This window comes from Chlorocebus sabaeus, chromosome 9 (assembly GCF_047675955.1).
Source record: "Chlorocebus sabaeus isolate Y175 chromosome 9, mChlSab1.0.hap1, whole genome shotgun sequence".
In the NCBI taxonomy this organism is placed as follows: Eukaryota; Metazoa; Chordata; class Mammalia; order Primates; family Cercopithecidae; genus Chlorocebus; species Chlorocebus sabaeus.
Window position 1 is genome coordinate 51,709,407 of NC_132912.1, and position 21,452 is coordinate 51,730,858.

General features: G+C 49.2%; 1 protein-coding gene across 10 annotated transcripts in view; it reads left to right on the top strand.

Annotated features, from left to right (window-relative positions):
• Positions 1-21,452, top strand: part of ARHGAP22 (Rho GTPase activating protein 22) — a 211,688-nt gene that overhangs the window by 94,413 nt on the left and 95,823 nt on the right. For 9 of the 10 annotated variants that reach the window (XM_038008917.2, XM_038008915.2, XM_038008916.2 and 6 more), the window contains one exon: positions 3,991-4,078. In XM_038008917.2, coding sequence (XP_037864845.1) covers positions 3,991-4,078 — 88 coding nt within the window. Of the gene's footprint in view, positions 1-3,990; positions 4,079-15,350; positions 20,513-21,452 lie in introns of those variants that run through there. The other variant, XM_073018992.1, reaches the window with a different exon arrangement.

Below are 21,452 nucleotides of genomic sequence, written 5' to 3' on the forward strand. Positions count from 1 at the left end.
TTGATAAAGACTTTTTGAAAGCAATTTTGCAATGTCTAAAACTTGCAAACACTGAGCCCTCCTAGATGCAGACAGAATGGCACATACTTTGTCCATTAGCTACTTACACCAATGGGCTGCATTTGTATGGAGCTAGAGATGCATTAAGTCAGCTGCAGCCTCTCAGGAGGAACTTAGATACATAGGCTGAGCAATGCCCTAAGAGAGAAATTAACATGAGCTCGGACACATGGGGAAGGGGGAAAGGGCCCAACATTTGTGGAAATCTATCATGTGCCTGGAGTTTGCACACTGTTTCTGTAGCCAGGTGTCTGTCTGCAAACTGTGCAGTTCTAGGTGCAAACTGTGTGCCTGGTTCCTTCCCAGATACAAATAGTTAAGCCCTGACCTGGCACTATAGTAGGAAGGTCAGCTGGCAAAGTGCTGACACTCACTTTGTGCTCCTCAAAGAATTCCCAGGACCCTCATAGTTGAGGGCACTGTCTGTGGTGCTAGAAGCAGGTACTGGTTCTTGTAACCTACATGTGTCTAAAGCACAGAATCTTGGCAAAAACCAGGCTCTCAAAGGCCACTGGGGCCAGATATCGAATCATTTAATCCTCACAACAGCCTCATGAAGCAGATACTATTATTGTCCTCATTTTCCAGGTGAGAAAACCAAGGTGCTGAGTGAGTTCATGAAAAAGGCATCATCCTCTGGCCACCTTCCCTTAGAGTCCCTAGACTAGTGGTTCTCAAAGTGTATTCCCCAGGGCTCGCAGCATCAGAAAAATGGTTGGAAATGCAAATGGTCCTACTTTCCCCAGACCTATAGGGTCAGAAACTCGAGAGTGGGGTCCAGCACTATTCTGATTGAACACTTACACTATTAGAAATTAAATCAGGCTGGGTGGTGTGACTCACGCCTGTAATCCCAACACTTTGGGAGGCCGAGGCAAGGAGATTGCTTGAGCCCAGAGTTCGAGACCAGCATGGGCAAGATAGGGAGACCCCATTTCTACTGAAAATTAAAAAATAGCAAAAAGTAGCTGGGCATGGTGGCATACACCTATGGTCCCAATTAGAGGTTGAGGTAGGAGGATCACTGGAGCCCAATAGGTCGAGGCTGCAGTGAGCCATGATCGCAACACTGCATTCCAGCCTGGGCTACAGAGCAATACCCAAAAAAGCAAAACAAAACAAACAAAACAACAACAAAAAAAATTAAATCACAAAAAACTACCAATAAATGAGTTATAGTAAAAACAAAGGTTAAAAAGTACTCAAAATATATCATTTCCTAACTTAATATACTATGACTTCATGTACTATATCTTAAGCTCTGGAGGTTACTGATGTGCATTGCATCCATGTGGTACAAACACTATGGCACATCTCTTCTCAGTTCCACATGCAATGACGTCATAAAATGGGCCATGGAGGGGGAGGGTATTTATATCACTGAAGTTAGCAAACACTCCAAATCAGGGTACTTTATAGTTTTCAGAGACCCCATTATTAGACACCACCAAAACACCAGGCTTGTGTTTTAACAAGCCCTGGGGTGACTCCAAAGCATGTTCAATGTTGAGATCTACCCTGAGTGTCTCAGCTAATGCTATATTCTGACTCCATTCACGTCTTTTCATCACAGTCTTAGCAAACGTCATACCAGGGCCTGGAGAGCAGACAGCCTCTGCTCCCCAGGCACCCAGCCCCCACCCAGTCCCGGAGCCACATTCTTGACCTGTGGGAGGCAGAGGAATCTGGGCAGCCGAGGGACAGTGCTAGGGCCCCTGCAGTGGTGGGGAGCACATTGAGATTCCCCTGAGAAGTGAGCAGTGGATCCCACAGTCAGAGCCTGGCTCTCCACTGTGGCTTCTTGCAAACAAAGTCAGTTGGTGGCTGCCATGATAAAGGTAGGGAAGCAAAGAGTAAAGCCTGCGGCTCCAGCATTGGGCACACCTGAGCCGATGTCTCCAGCACACCCTTGTGGGCGGTGGGCACAAGGCTGGTTGCATCACCTTCCTGACTTCCATCTGCTTTTCTGGGAAGACAGGAATGGTAGTACCTACCCCCTGGGGCCTCTACATTAAATCCAATAATTTAGGCAAAGAGCCAGGAATATAGTACAGTCTTCATAAGCAGAAGCTATTACTGCGTTTCCATTTAGCTGTAGTAGAAAGCAATGTCAATGTCAGTATTGTTACTCTCCTTGTATGGATGACAGATTTTAGGACACAGAAAAAAAACAGCAAAGTATCCAGAATGACACAGGGACTCTGTTACTGAAACAGCAAACGCCCAAGAAGCATCCCATTAGCTAGTGATGGATCTCACCCATGCCCTTTTATGAGCACATTTCTCCATCCTGGGGCTGAGATCCTAATTTATTTCCAGTAGCTCCAAGTTCTCTAGCAAGAAAGTAACCGTTAATTCAGTTACAAAGATTACCAGCTGGTTCTCTGGTTTATTGCTGTAATTCCTCTAAAGCAAGCATCTGCGGGTAAGGACGACGTTCTGCCTTTCCGCATTAACATTGCTTAAATGAGAAGAGGCATTTCCATGTGTCCTTGCGGCACAAGATTCTAGCAGCAGGTGGGAGGCTCCCATCACCCTGTGAAAGCCAGGATTTGCCTGGAAAATACTGGGGGGGGGTGTACTCTGTGAGTTTACATGGGGGTTGGGGCAGGAGGCGACCTGGATGCAGCAGGTGACTTTGCCCCTCACCTGGGTAAATGCAGACACAGGGATACAGTGACCCACTAGGTGTGGAGCCCTGACATACAATAATAGCAGGCATTTATTGAGCAAACACTTACACAGTGAGAACTGTGTACCAGGCACTGCTCTAAGAACTTCCAAGTACTAATTCATTTGATGCTCCAAACATCCCCACAAAGTACTTTATTATTCCTGTTTCACAGATAAGGAAACTGGGGCACAGACAGGTTGAACAATGTTTCTGTAGCTGAGCCACGATTTGAACCCAGGCAGTTGGTCGCAGCAATGGAATTCAAAATGGGTTTCCCACTGAGAGGACCAAAAATGTGTAGTCAAGCCATACCAAGTCTGAGTTGAGCAAAACCAAGCAGAATGAAATAAAGACCTCAGCAGAGCTCACAGTCACTGACATACAGAAGGAGGATAAAGGAGGCCCTGCCTAACCTGGAGGTTGGGGAAGGGTCAGTCACAGCGGTTGTAACACCTCATTCTCTTGAGTAGGACTTACCACACGGGAATCTGGCATCTCAACCCTCCTGAGACGTGTGACTTAGTGTCCCATTGTGCAGACATGGAAACAGGTTCAGAGACATTGAGCGGGTTGCCTGAGATCACACAACCTGGAAGTGCAAGGCTGGGACTCAAAGCCAGCCTCCCGATCCCCACAGCCCATGCTCTTTTTCTACATCTTTCAGCCCAGCTGCCAGACCTCAGCACTAGAGAGCAGGTGGAGCCGCCCTTTGTCATGCATACACATGCATCCCAGGCACCTGGCACTCTCTGTAGCGGGGTACCGTACGCATGGTAGCTGACTCCTACCTCATAGGTAAATAAATGAAATCTCACCTAGCCAAGAGGTGGCAGGACTGGATGCACACAGATCTGTTGATCCTTTCCCCCATGTTGCCTCAGTAGCCACAGCACCAGGCTTCTCCCTGACCCCTTTCCAGCCTAAAACTCTGCTGGCCCAGAAAGGCCACAGGTGGCACACTGGATCAGGCACTCCCAGTGGTGGCAGCCTCCCTCCCTGCTCCAGAGCTCCCCCTGCCTGTGGGCTCCTCCAAGCATGTATGCAGACAACAGTGCCCACCTTAATCCACCTGGGACCCTGAGTAGGCCTCATTTCTGCCTGGGAGAGGAGGTGTGTGCCCCTCGCTGAGGCCCAGCCTTCCCAGCCAGGGCCTGGAAGGCCCCAGGTCCTAACCTCTCCTCTCTGGGGACCCTGATGACAGCAGTCCCCTCCCCATCATCTCATGCTCCTTGTGTTTGTGTTTGCCTCCTTTTTAGGGATTTATTTCTCTACAAGGGACACAGGTGACCGAACTTCCTCCTGGCCCCGAGGACCCAGGGAAGCACCTCTTTGAGATCAGTCCAGGTAGGCCTGAGCACCTTCCAGCTCTGCTGCCCTGGTGGGGGTGTCTCCATGCCCCTGGCCTGGGAAGGGCGGACCTTCATGACGCTCCTCCCACAGGAGCCACAGCACAGTCTCCAGGCATGACTCGGAAATGTGGGCCAAATCGACAGGATACTCACATGGGCAAGAAATTAGAAAGTCCCATCAATTATCTGGACAATGAGCTTTTGGGTAATGTGAAATAAGGATTTCTAAATTCACGATAAATGCAAGGAAAGAAACTAGTCAATGGGAACATCTCAGGGTGAAAGTCTAAACACAATGCCTGGAAATAAAGCCAGGGAAAAACACTAGCACAGATTGAGAATATTTAAGTATGGATGATTGTAAATTTCAAGGCAGAGAATTGGGATGTGGCAGGAGGAAGGGGAATAATTTTCCTAAAGAACTGCTCTACTGTCACGTTAGCAGTTACAAAACAATATTTTAAACTTCCAAGTTGACAATGTCGTTGCTAACAAACTAAGTAAAAGTGCCTTGCAGAGAAGCCAACGTACATGGCAGGGCCAGCTCTGCTGTCAGCCAGTGTTTTCTTTAGCTTGGGCTCCCCCAGAAGCAGAGCCTGAGACAAGGATCTGGCATGACGAAGGGAGTCAAAGAAGGGAGGAAAGCCAGCCAGGGCGTGCTAGTGAGTGGACTGCTGCTGCAGGCACCCTGGCTCAGTTCCCGCAGGGGCTTCTGGACACAGTGCAGAACAGGCCTCAGAGGGGTCTCATCCAAGAAGTGAGGCTGGGGCTCTACCCACCCACTCCGACCACCCAGTCCTTGAGACCTGCTTTCTGGGGAGTAACTGACATTTCTGGCCTACCCTCTCACATGGACCAAACTCTGCAGACAGAGACAGCCTCCAGGGACAGTTGCAGGTGCTTGAGGAAGCAGACCACTGCAGCGTGATGGGAACAGTGTGTGCTGAGGGATCTGAGTAGGGCACCAAGAGTGTCAGCTGAATTTAGACATCCTGAGAAGCGGTGGTTATGAACTGAGAGTGCTAGGGCCTCACTGGGGCCCTGTGAACTAAGTAAGTCTATGACTGGTCGCAAAGCAGTAAAGCCAGCCCAGCCATCCTGAGAAATGATCTATTGGCTGTCCACTGAGGTAGCACCCTAGGCTCAGGGCACGAGCAGAGGCTCTTTGGGAACAGGTATGAGTAGATCCTGCCTGGGAAAGGGGCATGTCTACCTTTGTCCTATCCATACTAGAGTTCCCAGGGGCACAGGCTGAAGTTGAAGGGCAGAAACACCCTTTCCAACTGTATGCCCCTGTGCAAAATTCAAGTACCTGTGGTTTCACTTGGGTATTCCTTTTCATCTAATGCAAGAATCGTTGTAGTAAAACTGCACATCAGAAGGTGGTAACAAAGGGATCCCGGGGTATGGAGTAGAAAGCAGAGGTTGACTGTGGAACCAGGAGAAAAGGTCTCAGCTGTTAAGATAGAGAAGAAATGCAAATAGTGAGGTAGGCAGGGCCCTACCATCTAGGGCAGGGGTGCGGCCCCTGGCCCCAGGGAGAGGGGTAATGAGTCAAGGCCAGAACTAGAAGGTAGAGGTCAACACACTCCAGTCATCAATTCAGAAAGGCACTGAGTGTGTGCCCCATAGACCAGATAAGGGACATCACCTGTGTGTAAGTTCATTATCTGGGTCAGAGCTATTTACAAGAATTTATTTGACTCTTGCCAGTGGTGTTGGGGGTATGGGGGGCAGTAGGAGAAGACCCTTTGCCATATAAGGTAACATAGTCACAAGCTTCCAGAAATTAGAAGATGGATGTCTTTGAGGACCATTATTCTGCCTCCCACAATACTCCCAGCATCCCTCTAAGATAGGGAATGTCGTCGCACCTATTGCACAAAAACAGACCATGGGGATTAGAAAGAATCCCCAGCGAGACACACAGCTAGTGGTGGAGTTGGGGCTTGAGCCCAGACATTCTGGCTTTTAGCTACACACTTCCCTTGCCCTCTAACGCAGGCACCTGGCCATCTGAGGACCCCTACAGATTCTAGCATTTTCCCTACCTGGGCTGGGGACGTCTAAGGACTTTGTTACAGGAAGGAAAGTTCCTGAACTCCTTTGTCTCAAGCACAGCAACAGTAGCCTGCCTGCTCATCAGGTTCCTACAGATCCCCAGAGCTGCCCATCTCTGCCCTCCAGCCTTCGTGCAGCTGCTGAGCAGCTCAGGGAGAGCAGGATGGGTGGTGGGCGGTGAGCGGTCTAGTCAGCCTTTGCGGAGTGCGATGCGGCTATCTGCAGAGCAGAGCACAATGCCAGTGCTGCCCGGGGCCCAAGAGTGGTCCCCTCTGCTCCCCTCCCACTGGGGGCTCCGGACTTGGGGTGCTTCCTATCAACCTGCTCAGATGGGACCTGGGAGGCTGCACTCGAAGCTCATGCTTGGTTCTGGCTGCAGCTGGCAAAGCTCCCCGTCCTTCGTAGCCCATGAAGGTGTCAGGCCAGAGGGGTAAGGTGAATCTTTCGAGGCCAAACAGCTGGGAGGTAGGGGAGCCTGGACCCTCCCAGGTCAGCCTGACCCCAGAAGGGTGGGCTTCCTGTTACAGCAGTTTCTGACTGAGGCTTCAGCTGTATGCCATGTTGGGGCTAAAAATGAATAAGAAGAAGATTGGATGAACCCACCTTAAACCACAGCAACATGCAGTCACAGGAAGGCCAAGAAACCCATTCACGTCCAACTCAGCAAACCTGTAGTGTGACCTCAGCTTTGAGCCAGCCTTGCGGGGCACTGAGATGAGCAGGGGTCAATTTCTGCCCTTAAGGAGTCTGGGGACATTTTCCTCCTGAGCTCAAGGCACAATAAGGACTTATCCTCACGATGCTGAGCACAGTTACCTGGGGGCAGGAGCAGGAAGTAGCACCAAGTGGGCCATGCCAGTGTGCACCAAGCACAGCCCCCAGGGGAAATGTGCAAAGACCAAGAGGAAATTCAGGCTGGGTGGGTGAGGGGCGGCGAGTGCAGCTGGGGGGACAAGGGCTTCTCCTACAGTTCCGAGGTTGCTGGGTGGCAGGCTCTGAGAGCAGTGAACTAACAGGCGTGGGAAGGAGCCTAACAGCCCCGCCTGGGATCTGGGCCTCGGCTGGAAAATCAGGGCAGGATATGAGGAAGGAGGACAAACCCGGGGTCATTTCCAGGCTATGCGTGTGCTGGCCTGTGGCACCAGTCACACCACAATGGTCCCTCACTCTCCAGCCAGCACCCCCAAGAGGAGAGAAAACTTGGCAACTCTTGGAAATGGGGCAGAATTCCAAGGATGGTCACGCGTAGAATCAGCTACGTAAGTTTTCAGCCATAGTTCTATTTGTGCTCTTCAACGGTATAAAAAATGACAATATTTTCAAAGTAGAATTAAAATGAGGAAACATTATACTGTGAGTGCCATCTAGTGGAGAGATCTGCCAGTTCTGGGCCAGAAAGTGCAGGCCCTGTTGCCCACCCCCAGCCTTTCAGCCAGCACAGCTAGATAGGAATGGAGCTTGAGACCAGGCCATCTGGCTTCCAAAGCCACACACTAAAATTGCCCTCCAACACAGGCATCTGGCCATCTGGGGCTTCCTACAGATTCTAGCATTTTTCCCCTCTGAGCTGGGAAGTCTTGGAATTTGATACAGCATACACCTCTGGTTCCAAAAGCATCTGAGAACCTGCACATCCAGCCGCTGAGCAAGACACAGAGAAAACACTGTCATAAGGGGGCTTTTGTGCCAGTGGGACTTCTGTTGTCTTGTGGCTGTGGCCTACCACTCCTTCCCCGACATGGTCAGTATATAAAGCGTACTGAGAGGTGGGAGCAATTGCTTTGGGCAGAGGTGAGGGTCTCCTCCCTGAAGCTGTGGGAACATGCAGGAAAACCACTTGTAAAGTTTAAGGGAGGCTGAGAGAAAGGGTGACTGGCGTTTGTGTCTTGCTTGGACAGTTGCTTACACACAAGATTTGCTTTTCATGGTTACTAGGCAAGGAAAATCTAATTGAGGACTGATGGCAAATGGGGTTCTGCCAAGCAGAGAGTGGGGCCAGCCACACCTGCCATAAGCTCCAGTTCTCAAGAGGAGCAGAATGTGAAGCCTCTGTGGGCCCACAGGCCTGGGCACTGATGGAGAAAAGAGGGTGACATGGACCATCACACTTTCTAGAATTCTCATAGTGCAGGGCAGACAGGCAAGATGCCACCTGCAAGAAGTGAGCTGAGATTTGAGGTCAGAACTCACAACAGATCACCAGTAGCCAGAGGAGCTGGTTGGGAGGGTGCCCCTGCTCCAGTTCACAACACCATTCACCAGGGAGGGAACTGCAACCTTGCCTGGCAAGCAAAGAAATGTCTGCATTTCCCCTCTGCCTCCTTCCCACCCCAGTGCCCAGGATGCAGTTCAGGGAAGAGTCTAGGAGAAGCAACCCCCATCTACGCCAGCACACCCCAATCCCCGAGGGCCACAGTGCTAGGGGAGCAGCACGAAAGAGCTTTGATCCAGATGTGAGGGAACAGAATTAAGGATTGGAGACATCCTTAGTGAGACTGTTAGAATAACTAAGAGTGGCACACACTCTGGACCCTGGGAAAATCACCAAGCCAGCAGCTACTCAAAGGGAAGGTGGGAAGTGATAGGCATAGTTATTGGGGAAATCACTTTCATGTTTATTCTCCAGTGAGCTTAGCTTTTTGTATTAGGGTAAGTGAACTGCTGGAATAACCCCCAAATCTCAGGATCTTGACACAAGAATGTATTTGTCTTTCATATAAAGTCAAAAAAGAACACTTGTGATTGGCAGGCAGTTGGTCTCCCAGAATCTTCCTGTTTCTTGGTTTCACCACCTGAAACCTGTGACTTGCAAAAGCATCCTAGTTGTTTCCATGCTAGGAGGCCATCATGCCTGGGAGGTGTGTTGGTCCAGGTCTGGAAGTGGCCCCATCATCCCATCACAGCCCATTGGCCAGAATGCAGTCAGATGGCTACACCTAGGAGCAAGAGAGTCTGGGAAATGGAGTCCAGCTCTTTCCAGGAGGAAGGCAAGCCTGGTTTGGTGAACAGTCAGTAGTCCTGCCATTCTGCATAATGATCTGTTACCTTGGAGTAAGAAAGACACCTTCCTCCCCTCACAGAATTAACAAGGTCAGGGAGACAGGCAGGAAGGCAGACATTGACTCACAGGATGAGAAGGGCTAGAAGAAGGGTAAAAAGGCAATTGTGTGAGCCCAGAGGAGGGGACGCTAATGCGCGCAGGGAGTACATGGGACTTCCAGGATAAAGTGACAACGACCCTGTTCTTTGAGGGTTAAGTGAGGGTCAGCCAGGTGAAGAATCAGGGAGCGCAGCTGGGCAGAAGCAGCAATGGGCAAGCACAGTGGGCACAGGGGCTGTGTGTCTCCTTCACACCTTAGTTTCAAGGTGCTCAGCATATAGGTAACTGAATTAAATGTAAGGATTGGAAGCAATAGGAGGTTAAGCTTTCTGCCAGAATGAAAAATTGTCCTCTGTGGCAGGAGAATGGCATCGGGCAGTGGTTCTCAAGCTTTAGCGAGCATCTGCCTCATCTGGAGGGCTTGCAAACAACACTGCTGAGCGGGCTCACGGTCCAAGGTGAAGAGGCCGCCCCTGGTGTAGAGACAGTGGGGCACTTAGAGTTCTGGAAGGGTGAATGAGATGGGCCTCACAGGGGAAGTGAGTGAGAGGAAGTTTGAGTTAACTGGGGGCAGGAAAAGCTATAACCACGTTTTAATTCTAATAATTATTATTCCAGGAGGAGGAGGACCATATAATGTGTAAGATGCTGGTTTGTGCTTTGATCTCCTGGCCCTTTTTTCTCCCTAGGCCACTTGCCTTGGGGGAAGGTGAGGTCCCTGGAGCAGAAAGGAGAAATCCCCTGCTCTCCCACCCCAGATAATTGATGTGGACGGGGTCAGAAGGGAAGCATTCCCCTAGACTGGTCACCCTGCCCCCAGCAATGGCCCAGGAAGGTGACAGGCAAGGTGCCACTAGGAAAATTGGCTCCAGGCACCAGGGTCCCACCTCAGACAGACATACCATGGTCAAGAAAGGCAGGGGAGCTACCCAGCTTCCAGCCCCAAGTGACTGCAGGTAAAGACATCAGGTGACCAGGAGGGATCGAGAACAGCCCATCCTCCTTTTCCAGACCCCATGTAAACCTGACTACAGCAAAGAGGACCCCTTCCCTCCATCTCAATAGTAGCTGGGACTAAACTCCCTTCCAGCCTGGGAGCATAGGTCTTGGAGATAGAATTAACATGATTCTTTCTAATAAATATCGTATTTGTTGAGTGCCTGAGGTTGTAGACCAAGGTGTGTATGAGTGCTAGTGGGCTAAACATTCACTGAGTTCCTTCTAAGGAATGAGGCTGAGCACACCACGTTTATCCTCACCACACTCCTGGGACTAACATCTACTAACCCATCTAACAGGCAATGCTCCTGGGACTCTGACAAGCTAAGTAACTTGCTGGGATTTGAGGGCTGGTGAGCAGTGAAACTGCAGCTTGAGCCAGCTCTAACCCCAGAGCCCTGCTCTTCCTCAGCATGCTGAGGCTGGCTCCCCTGGGGCAGGCATGAAAGAGCCAGGCCCCACAAAGGGACTGAGACTCAAGGATCCCCAGGTCCTGCCCACCTGGTACTTCTCTCTTGCCAGGGCAGCTGCCTGGCAAACCCTGCCCCTCCCAGCCCTTTGAAAGCTGTCTACCCCTTGCAGACTTGATCCTGGGGGCCTCCCAGACTTGGGCTTTTTGCTGATGTTGGCATCCAGCCCCAGGCTTTAAATCCACAAGGAAGGGGTGGGGAGTGGAGACACCTGCTCTGGCACTCTGGGCAAAAAGATTTGCTAAGATCCCAGAGAAGACCTGTCCCCAAAAGACGGTCGTGTTTGGTGAGACGAATTAGGTCATCTGTTAAGCTTTGTAACTCGTTGCTAAAATCCATCTTCTGGAATTAGCACAATGCTATTGAAGGGAACCAAGTGGGTTGGTGCTATCAAAGGGAACCAAGTGGGTTGGCTGCAGGCTTGAGACTAGAGCCATGAGTTCTTCCAGTGAGTAACTGTAAATGGGGTGGGGCCAGGGGAGTGGAGATTAAGAGTCCTGGAGGGAACAGTTTGCAGAAGCCAACTCTGGCTAACTCTAGCAAAGGGGAAATTCACCAGAAATCAGGGATGAGATGGGAGTGAGACTTGTGGACGGGACAGGCGACTGGGCTATCACGGGGTCAGGAGCTGGGGTGGCAAGCGGGTGGTGCTCTGTGCTGGGAAGGTTGAATCTCGTCTGGCTCTGCAATCCCGGCATGGCTCACTTGCTGAAAGCCCCAAGTCTTGGGTTTTCAGCTCCAAGCAGTCTTTAGAGACCACGGTATCTGTGCTTAGGCTACATGACCACCCCTGACTACACTGGGATGGTGAGGAAGGGCCTGTCCACTCTGGCATCTGGACCAGCCCTCCCAAGGCTTCACCTAGTGGGGGCAAGGAGACTCCGAAGGAACTTGGGTGCCTTCCAGAGGGGAGAGTAGGTGACAAACAGCCAGGCTCTGTCAAATGTTCACTGCTCCAGATGGTCCATGAGTATATTTCTGCAGGACTGAGTGAAACATCATTGGCCTTGCCCTTTCCAAGTGCCAGACAAGGGGCCAGGACAGGGTGCCTTTTCAACAACATTGCACTGAACCAATGGCCCCCCACACTCAGGAGCAATTCCTACTTGTGGGGAAGGACCTAAGTGTGCAGTGCTGAGGATTAGCCCGAAGAAGATGTGAATGGCCCCCCTGGATCTGAGGAAAAGGAGGAGGAGAAGAGTGCTCTGTTTCCTGGTGCAGAAGGATGCGAAGGGTACCACAGCTGCTCTGAGGCCTGGATCTAGTCCCCATCCTGGAGCACCTGTCTGCTTTGGGCTGGGAGCCCCATATTTCTCAAGATCAGGGTCAGGAGACTCAGGCACCAGCTGCACCATTCAGAGGCCTGGCAAACTCCCTGCTCTCCCACAGAGGTCCACACTCCTTCCCTCCCACTGGGCTCCTTGGGACCTCCCTCCAACTCCCCAAACACAGGATGGGCATCCTGCAGGCAATAGGAGGCCTGGACAGGGATGACTTTGAGGTCTTGGGTTTTTAGCTCCAACCAGTCTTCAGAGACCACAGTAGTAGCAAAGCTAGCATTGTGTCTTATGGGAATCAGAGTCATGGGGTTGATTGTCCCCAGACACACCACACATGGATGCAGATGTTGCCTGGGCAAGCTGGTGTCTGCATGTAGAAAGGAAGAGCTGGGGAGGCGAGTCCGGGAGCCATCTTCCTGTTTGTGCCCATTTTCCATGCACTCTCAACAGACACCAAGGACCTCACAGTGTCTAGTCAGTGCTGTTCCAGACCACCTATCTCTCCAAGTCAGAGTCAGGGAGAGCTGGATGGAAGCATAGCCATGCCACTCAGGGACTGAGTGGGTTTTGACAAGTCACAGAGGGCTCTGTGCCTCAGTGGGGTGGGAATATTGCAAGCACCGTGGGTTGTGGTGAGGATTCAGTGAGAACCCAGATCTGGGCTCATAGTAGGTATCTGGTCTAGATAAGCTCCCCTCCTCCCTGCATGCTCTCTAATCATTAATTGTTATGATTAATAACAGCAACCCAATCTCATCACAATGCCGTGTGATGAGTGCTCTGATAGAGGTGTCCCTGACTGAGAGCCCAGAGCAGCCGGTAGGATTTGTTTTCCCCAGAGAGTGGTTGGGGATAGTTTCACTCAAGCTGAGGCTTGACACAAAAGCAAACATTATCCAGATGGGCAGAGAGGAGAGGGGCCTTCCCAGAGTCAGGGCTGGAGTATGCAAGACACAGAGGCTGGAGAGCTCTTCAGTACAGGAGGCTCAGGGAGCGGATGATGCGGGTAGAAAGTTGAACAGGACCAGGTCACAAAGGGCCTTGGATGCTGGACAAAGAGGTTTGAACTTTAGTCACTGACCATGTTCAACTGACAGGAGGGATGGCTAAAACCCAAACTGGGCCTTTTCAGAGATATTTGCAAGGTACTTGAAGTGAATTTGCACCAAAGCAGCAGCTGCATTGCTATACTTTCATCTTCAGCTTCATGATTTCCCTTGGCCAACAGCACAGTAAGTAACCTCCGAGTTCAAAGTATTCAGCAAACAATGGAAAGGTAGAGCAGCCAGAAATGTACACATGATTTTCATGACAGATATGGTAATGCCATGTTAGCTAGGGGAGCCTCTTTCTCTACTGCCCGGATGGACCTATGTTGCAACACAAATTGGAATAGGATGGAATCTGTGCCCTGTTGCCAGGGTCGCCCCTAACAGAATGGAAAGATCAGTAATCATCCCAGTTGGTGTCATACTGAATTGTTTATAACCCAAATCATAATTGATGTCAAGTAAAAGCTCCATGTACCCATTAAAATATGGCATTATAAAGAAGTAAAGTATATTTGAATCCTTAAAAATAAAACCAAAACTATGTGTTAGAAAGATCACTCAGGGTAGAGCAACTGAGGGGCTTACAAAGGACTGTAATGTCTGATGCTCATCTCCACCAATGTCTATTCTATGCCCCCACCCCCACCCTGGCAGTGTTGACAGAAAAGACCACACTGCCACAGGAGTAACAGCGACCCCTGTGGGAGGCAGCGCAGAAGCCAGGCTGCTTAAAGCAGAGCCCCGAGTGAATTTACAAGTGAATGTGCCAAGTTCTCCAGGATCAAGCCAGGGAGTCCTGGTCACTAACAACATCTCTGCCTCGGGGCCTGTTTAAGTGGCTTCCAGACTCAGCTCAGACCCTAGCTCTCAAGGGCAACCAGATTAGGTTTCTTCTCTTCTCTAAATCTCAGTTTCCCCAGGTGTAAGATGAGAGGGCTGGCCCAGTGACCTCTGAGGTGTCTGCTTGACCTAGTAGAATGGCACCAGCAGGCATTCTATAGCCAAGTTTGCCCAGAGGGAGCCAGTTCCTGCCTTTCTTATGGCTACACAAGGTCATTGAAGTTGCCCTCAGGCATGGAGCTTGTAGCTGTCTGGCCTTATCCAGCCTGCCCTTGGAGCAGATAGAAGACTGCTGCCTGCTGTTCTGAAGGAAGGCCTGACCTTGAAGGGGAGCCAGTGTGCACAGATTACTCCGCAGAGGAGACTGATACCGTGCGTCTGACATGCCCAGAGCATCCCTGATCACATTAGCCGCCGCCTGAGTGGGGAGGATGCTGATACCGGCCTGTCTCGGCACCTGGTACCAGCCAGCCTGAGTCTTGGCCTGACCTCGAACAGCCCCTGCTGAGGTTGTCTGCAGAGCGCCAGATGATGGGTAATGACAGAAATGAAATTAGATGAGAAGTTTGTGAGTGATCCCCACCCCTGAGGTGGGAGTGTCTCTTACACTTCCTGGCCTTGCAGTGGGGTTTTCCTGTCTTAGCCTCACTTCTCTCAACTTACCACAGGACCAGGTGTGGGAAACTCCTGCAGGCTCCCTGGAAAGAGGCCCCTTCAGCAGGATCATTTCTTTGGCCAAAATCGTGTCCTAGAGCAGCGCTCTTCTATAGAAATGTATTGCGGTTGTAAATTTTCTAGTGAGTACACATGTAAAAACATCTACATAAATATGTATACCTACTACATACTCACAAAGACTAAAAATTTAAATTTTTTTAAAACTAAAAGGAAAGAAAATTAGTGAAATTATTCTTAATAATGTATTTTATTTAAACTACTGGCTCCAAAATACTATCATTTCAATATGTAATCAAAATAAACATTAGTGAAATATTCCACATTCTTTTTTGCTTCCAAGTCTAAATTGGTATTTACGCTTAAAGCATATTTCCATGCAGACACTAAATTTTCACTGAAAGTACTTGATCTATATTTATTTATTTTAATTTTTTAAATGGACACATAATAATTGCACATATTCATGGGGTACATAGTGATGTTTTGATAGATATATTGTACAGTGATCAGATTAGGGTGATTAGCATATCCACCATCTCAAGCATTTACCATTTCTTTGTGTTGGGAGCATTCACTGTCCTCCTTCTAGCTATTTGAAATGATGTAATATATTAATTAACTGTAGCCATCTTTGATCGTCATTTAGATTTCATAAAATGTATGATTGAAAAGTAGAGTCACATACCCAAGTTATTCCAAACATACTTAAAGGTTTTTCAGCAATGGAACTGAATGTCAGTTTTTAAACTAATGTAAATTAAATTAAATTGACAATTCCGTTGCTCAGGCACACCTGCTTCATTCAAGTGCTCAGGACCCACATGTGTGGTGGCAACGTATCGGACAGTATGGGCCTAGAGGAAAACACCAGCATAGAACAGGCACTCTACAGGCAAAGATGAAAGAAGAGAAGTGAGAAAGAGAAAGAAGGAAGGATGAACAAAGAAAGAACAGCAGGGATGGGGAGGGTGTGGGAGCCTCGGTCTTGGAGTAAGACAGAGCCAGATTCACATTTGAGCTCTGCCACTCACTCATTAAAAGAACCTGGACCAATAACTTAAATCCCATGAGCTTCATTTTCATCATCTGATCATAGAAGGGAAACTGCCTACTTGGCAAGATGGCTGTGACCATCATGTGAAGTACAATACGCAGAAGTGCAGACGGTTTCTCCCCTGGCGCCACACAGTCCTTTCTCTTTCTTTTTTTTTTAAGACAGAGTCTCGGTCTGTTGCCCAGGCTGGAGTGCAGTGGCACGATCTTGGCTCACTGCAACATCCACCTCCCTGGTTCAAGCAATTCCCCTGCCTAAGCCTCCCAGGTAGCTGGGATTACAGGCGCATACCACCACATCTGGCTAATTTCTTTGTATTTTTAGTAGAGATGGGTTTTCACCATGTTGGCCAGACTGGTCTCAAACTCCTGATCTCAGGCAATCAGCCCACCGCGGCCTCCCAAGAGTGCTGGGATTACCAGCATGAGCCACTGCGCCCAGCCTCTCTCTCTTTTTTTTTCCCCAGTTCTTCTTTTATCTGTCATAGACAAACACGCTTCCAATGAGATTTTAATATTTTAGTTGTGTTGCTTTAAAACAAACAAAAAACTTAATAATTATCGCTTTACAGCTGTGCTTCTCAAATTTCCCGGCATGTCAGAATCCCCCAGGCTGCTGGCCCTTCCCTGGCTCCAGAGGCCTGTGGTGGGTCAAATAATCTACATTTCTAATGAACTCTGGACAATACTGGTGCTGCTGGTCTGAGAGCTACTTACTGACAGGTCAAGAGACAGCAGAAAAAAATGAAACAAACTTTATATTTAATCCCTTTAATGGCACTTTTTTTCCTTTTATAACACAGGGCATTTTAATTTTTGCCCTGAGTCCCCAAAAATTCTCTAGCTGGTCCTGAGCAGAGTGGGTGAGCCACCCCAGAGGCGGGGGCCCTGAGGCTGCACTCAGGGTGGTGTGAGCCTGGGATGCAGAGCGATGCCCCTGCACTGTGTTTGATTCTGGGCACTGTGCTCAGGAGGGCTGTCCCCAAGGCAGTGAAGAGCCTGGAGGCCACCCTGCTTCCCTGCAACTCTGAGCTCCTCCACTGTGATGGAAGGAGGACTCTGCAGGGCTGAATGGCCACACAAATGGGTGTGAAGGGCTGCACATCCCTATGTGGGCCTAGGGGTAGCCCCTGTACCAGGATTTTTAGTTGATTATTTAGCTGGTGTGTCCCCTTGGGCACATGGATACTCAAGGAGTGAGAACAGACCCTTACAGACACCCAGGGGCCCCCAAGTGGCTCCACACATGCCCACCAGCAGCCAGGTACCTCTCCCACCAGTCACTGGGATCGGGGTGCTCAGCTGAGGGCGTACTGAAAATGGGCACCAATAGGGAGATGACTCCTGGGCTCAGCCTCCCCAGCTCTCCTCTGGAACCTTCCTTTCTACATGCAGACACCATCCTGGGCAAGGAAGTCCAGCCAGGCAGCTCCTCTTCCCACAGCCTGCTACCCCTAGCCTGCAGTGGACGGGCCACCCCCAAGGGTGTTCATCCTCCACTCTGCCAGGCACTAGACACCTGGATTGGGGGTGAGCGACAGACCCATCCCCACAAAGGCACCCACCCTGTGGCACTGGCACTGCCAACCCTAAGCGTACTCCACCCCAAAACTCTCTGGGGTGCCTGCCCCCAACCCCAGGCCTCCTCATGCCTGTGCTCGGGCCTCCGCTGGGCATAAGGGGAGGACAACAACAGCTGCTGGGCAGGGCCAGGAGAGATGGGGCAGTGGCTTGGGAACCAGGAGGCTGGAAGGAGCCAGGAAAACCCACTTACAGGAGGCGGAGGCAGCAGGAGACAGGACTGCAGAAGGGCCCCAGCCCTCAGCATACGTTCCACTGGCCCATTCGACATCACTTAAAAAACACGGATTTAAAGATTGAATGATTAAGAATTTCAAGACAGCAACCACAGAGCATTCAATTCTAAATGCAGGGCCCTTCAAGAGGCAGGGTTATCACTGAGCACACGCCCTAGTTGAAGGCCATGAAACTGGCCCTGACCATGAGCTTCTGAATTTAAATGCAGGACGTGGCCCTCTGTTCCGTCCTGCTGGGCTCCATCCTGCGGGTACAACCTTCGAACATTCCTTGCTGGTCTCTTCCTGCAAATGCACTGGCCCTCAGAGCTCAAGTCCTGAGTTCGGTGGACATCTTATCATGGTCCTCATCTCATTCATAAACTTGACATCCAGAGAGGGAAAGTGGCCTCTCCAAGGGCCGGGCATGCACAGCTCCCACCACATTCTTGTGCCGTGCTCTTCCCTCCAGCACCCGGCCCCTGCCCTACAGCCTTCTGTCCAACCTGCTGATAGCAAGGCTCCAGCACACACTGCACAGGTGGCTCTTCCAGACTCAATACGGCAAAGGAGCCTTTAACCGAACTTCCCCCATGAAACGCAATAGGGAATGTCACCCCTGGAGGGTGGCCTGCACCTTCATCCTTGCAGATCAAGGCCGGGGTCTCAATTAGGTGATTAAACTGCAGCCACATCTCTTGAATGATGCCAACCGGAAGGCGCCTTTAGTGTCTCACCAATAGGACAGCCCACCTGGACCAGCCTGGCTTCCTGGGTGCATAACATGGTCTATACTCCAGTGCACTGGCCCAGCCTCTCTTCTTCAGTGTGACACTCTGCCTGCCTGACCCCACAGGCTGTTCTACACAGGGGGACACTTCCATGACCTTTAGGGGTGCATCCTACCCTGCAGTGGGCTAGCTGCGTGGTTCTAGACTCCAGGTTGACTCTCAGCAGGGCCACACTCTTAGCAGGAGGCTCACAGAAGATCAGGCTGGTGCTGGGCACCACGGTTCTGTGACACTGAGACACAGAAGGATGTGCACAGAAATCCCTCAGATGGTGATAGCTCACCGGACAGGAAGGGGTGATGCGCAGGAGGAAGTATGCTTGGTGCCAGCGCAGAACAAAGATGTAGATAAAATTCTTTACGAGTGATCTCAGCTAGACTAAATCCCTAGATAAATTAGGATGTGGGGAGGAATGTGGAAGGGGATTAGTAGGTGGGGGTTGAATGACCCAGGTCACCTCTGAGAAACCAAGCCCAAGTACAGAGGCTCCTCTAACCATCAGCTCAGGAACCCTCTGAGACCCAGGCTGTTCCTCAGAGTAGGTCGTTCCTATGCAGCGTGTGGTCCATGGGCCAGCTGCATCAGTATCACCTAGGAGCTTGTTGGAAATACAGACCCTAGGGCCTCACCCACGCCACCTCAAACAGAATCTGTTCTTGCAGTATGTGCTGGGTGCTCTGTGTGCATCTTAAAATTGGAGAAGCAGCACTTTCAAGCAAAACAACATCAAGCCACCCAACTCTGGACTAGGAGCTCCTGAGATGTGATCCCCTCCCTCAAGAACTCCTAGTCCAGGGTTGGGTAGCCTTGATGTTGTTTTGCTCCAAAGTGCTGCTTTTAAGGTGCATGGTTCTTTAAAGGTGCTTAATAAATTAAACCAATGAAGGAGCAATCATCCAAAAGCAGAAAGAATGCTGAAAGTCATGGTTGGGAGAGGCAACAATAACAAGAAATGGGGTCTAGTTCTCAGGCTGAAAGCTGAGCTGCAAACCAGGGCTGACTACCCATGGGCTGATTCTGGCTCATAGACATATTTTGTTTGGCTCATGCAATATTTTTCAATGCACAGGATTTTACCCACTAAAAATATATAGATTTCTATAGGGTAAATTTGGGCCTGCTTTCACCATATAAAGAATTGATAGGAGCTGACTGAGCGCGGTGGCTCACGTCTGTAATCCCAGGACTTTGGGAGGCCAAGGCAGGCAGATCACCTAGGTCAGGAGTTCGAGACCAGCCTGAACAACATAGAGAAACCCCATCTCTACTAAAAATACAAAATTAGCCGGGCACAGTGGTGCATGCCTGTAATCCCAGCTACTTGGGAGGCTGAGGCAGGAGAATCGCTTGAACCCGGGAGGCAGAGGTTGCAGTGAGCCGAGATTGTGCCACTGCACTCCAACCTGAGCAACAAGAGCAAAAGCTGCTTTTTCAGTTCATCTTACCTGCCTGATCTCTATGGGGTTAGAGTCTGTGTGTACTAGTGCACATAATAAACTCAAATGCAAAGATGGCTAGAAAATGATGGTTATTATGTATTGGCTGACTTATTTGACACCCTTTATTATTTGTACTGTGGGGTCATGGTTAAGGGCGAGGTGCTCAGTCATACTGTCTGAGTTTCAATCACGGCTCAGCCTCTTCCCAGATCTGAGGCCCAGGGCAAATCACCGAACCCTGTAAACTTCAGGCTCCTCATCTGAAAAATGGCTGTGACAAAAGTAGTTCCATATAGGATGTTAAACGTGTTGCTTGGCACATTGTTAGTTATTGGTAAGGGCTCTAAATTAATTTAAATAAAACATTTTATTATAAGTCAATGTATTTAAATTATTTTACAGCTCTTTACCAATAGCTGATTAGTACAGCATTACAATTGCAGTACCAGAGCAAAACAACACGAAAGAATTAAGTATTTATTCCCTGCATTGCTAAAACACCAACACTGATTATCAATATTTTCTATGAAAAGGTGTTCAGAATACCTAACATTTTAAAATCCAGCTAAAATATTAGACATTTCAAATAAAAAGTAAATATTAGAAGCATTAAGTGAAAACAAAAATCTATGAAATATAAATGTTAAAAATGTTACCTTTCTCATACTAATTGTTAGCAGATGACATGAATAAAATACTACTCAAAAGTAATGAACTAAACCCTATAGGGTAAAGGAACTACTGATAATATTTGGAATGAAAGTCTACTATTTGATGTTACATGAATCATGAGCACATTTTTGTGCCCATTTTTTCCAGCCACTGAAACCTTTTCTTTCACTCTAGGCTGGTCAAGGCAATGGTGAGATGTTCCAAGCTAAATTTCAAACTAATTTCCAGTATTATCCTTTGAGTTTTTCATCTTCAAGTAATTCCATTTCTTCTTCTACACTTTAGAAGATATCTTTTATTTTAAACTCCCTTCTTTTTTTGTTGGCAGGAACTACATTTGTTTATTTGATCATGAGCTTTAGTTTCATGTCAGAGAAAGTGTTCCTGGTTTGTGGTCATCTTCTCCAGTGTTAACGTGGGTAGGTGGAGATGCCAGTGGTCACCTGGGGCAAATTCCAGGCTAGAAAGTCTCTGAAGCAGAATAAAGATTTGTATCGTGATGGAGGCAGCGTAGTTCCCCTCCTCCTGGGTTGTAGAAGATTAGAAAACTGCTTTCTAAACAAGCTTTCCTTTACTGGATCCAAACGCCTACTGTAGTGTAAATAGTTCTAATTTTTTAAAAAACATATCACAAAAATACTAATAGTTCAGCATTTCTCAAAAGCACATTATTCTGGAATACCAGAATCCCAAAAACTGAAATTACAATTACTGAAAAACACCAGGTCTGGAGAGTCTTTTGCAAGTCAGTTGCCTTTGTGGGTTCCAAGAACTTAGTGTTGACTTGAGACTGAGGGGACAGAGTTTGGAAGGCCAAGGCTGGGAAAGAAGGGAAGTTGTTGCCTCGAGTTGAATAGTGTCCCCCAGAATTCATGCCCACTGGTAACCTCAGATGTGATCTTATTTGGAAATAGGGTATTTGCGGATGAAATGAGCTAAGATGAGGTAATCTTGAATTAGGGTGGCCCCAAATCCGATGGTTGGTGTCCTTATAAACAGAGGTGAGGACAGACAGGATGCATAAAGACACAGAAGGAAGAAGGTCATGTGAAGACAGAAGCAGAAGTTGGGGGATGTGTCTACAAGCCAAGGGTTGCTAGGGAACCTGGAAGTCACCAGCAGCTGGAAGAGGCAAGGA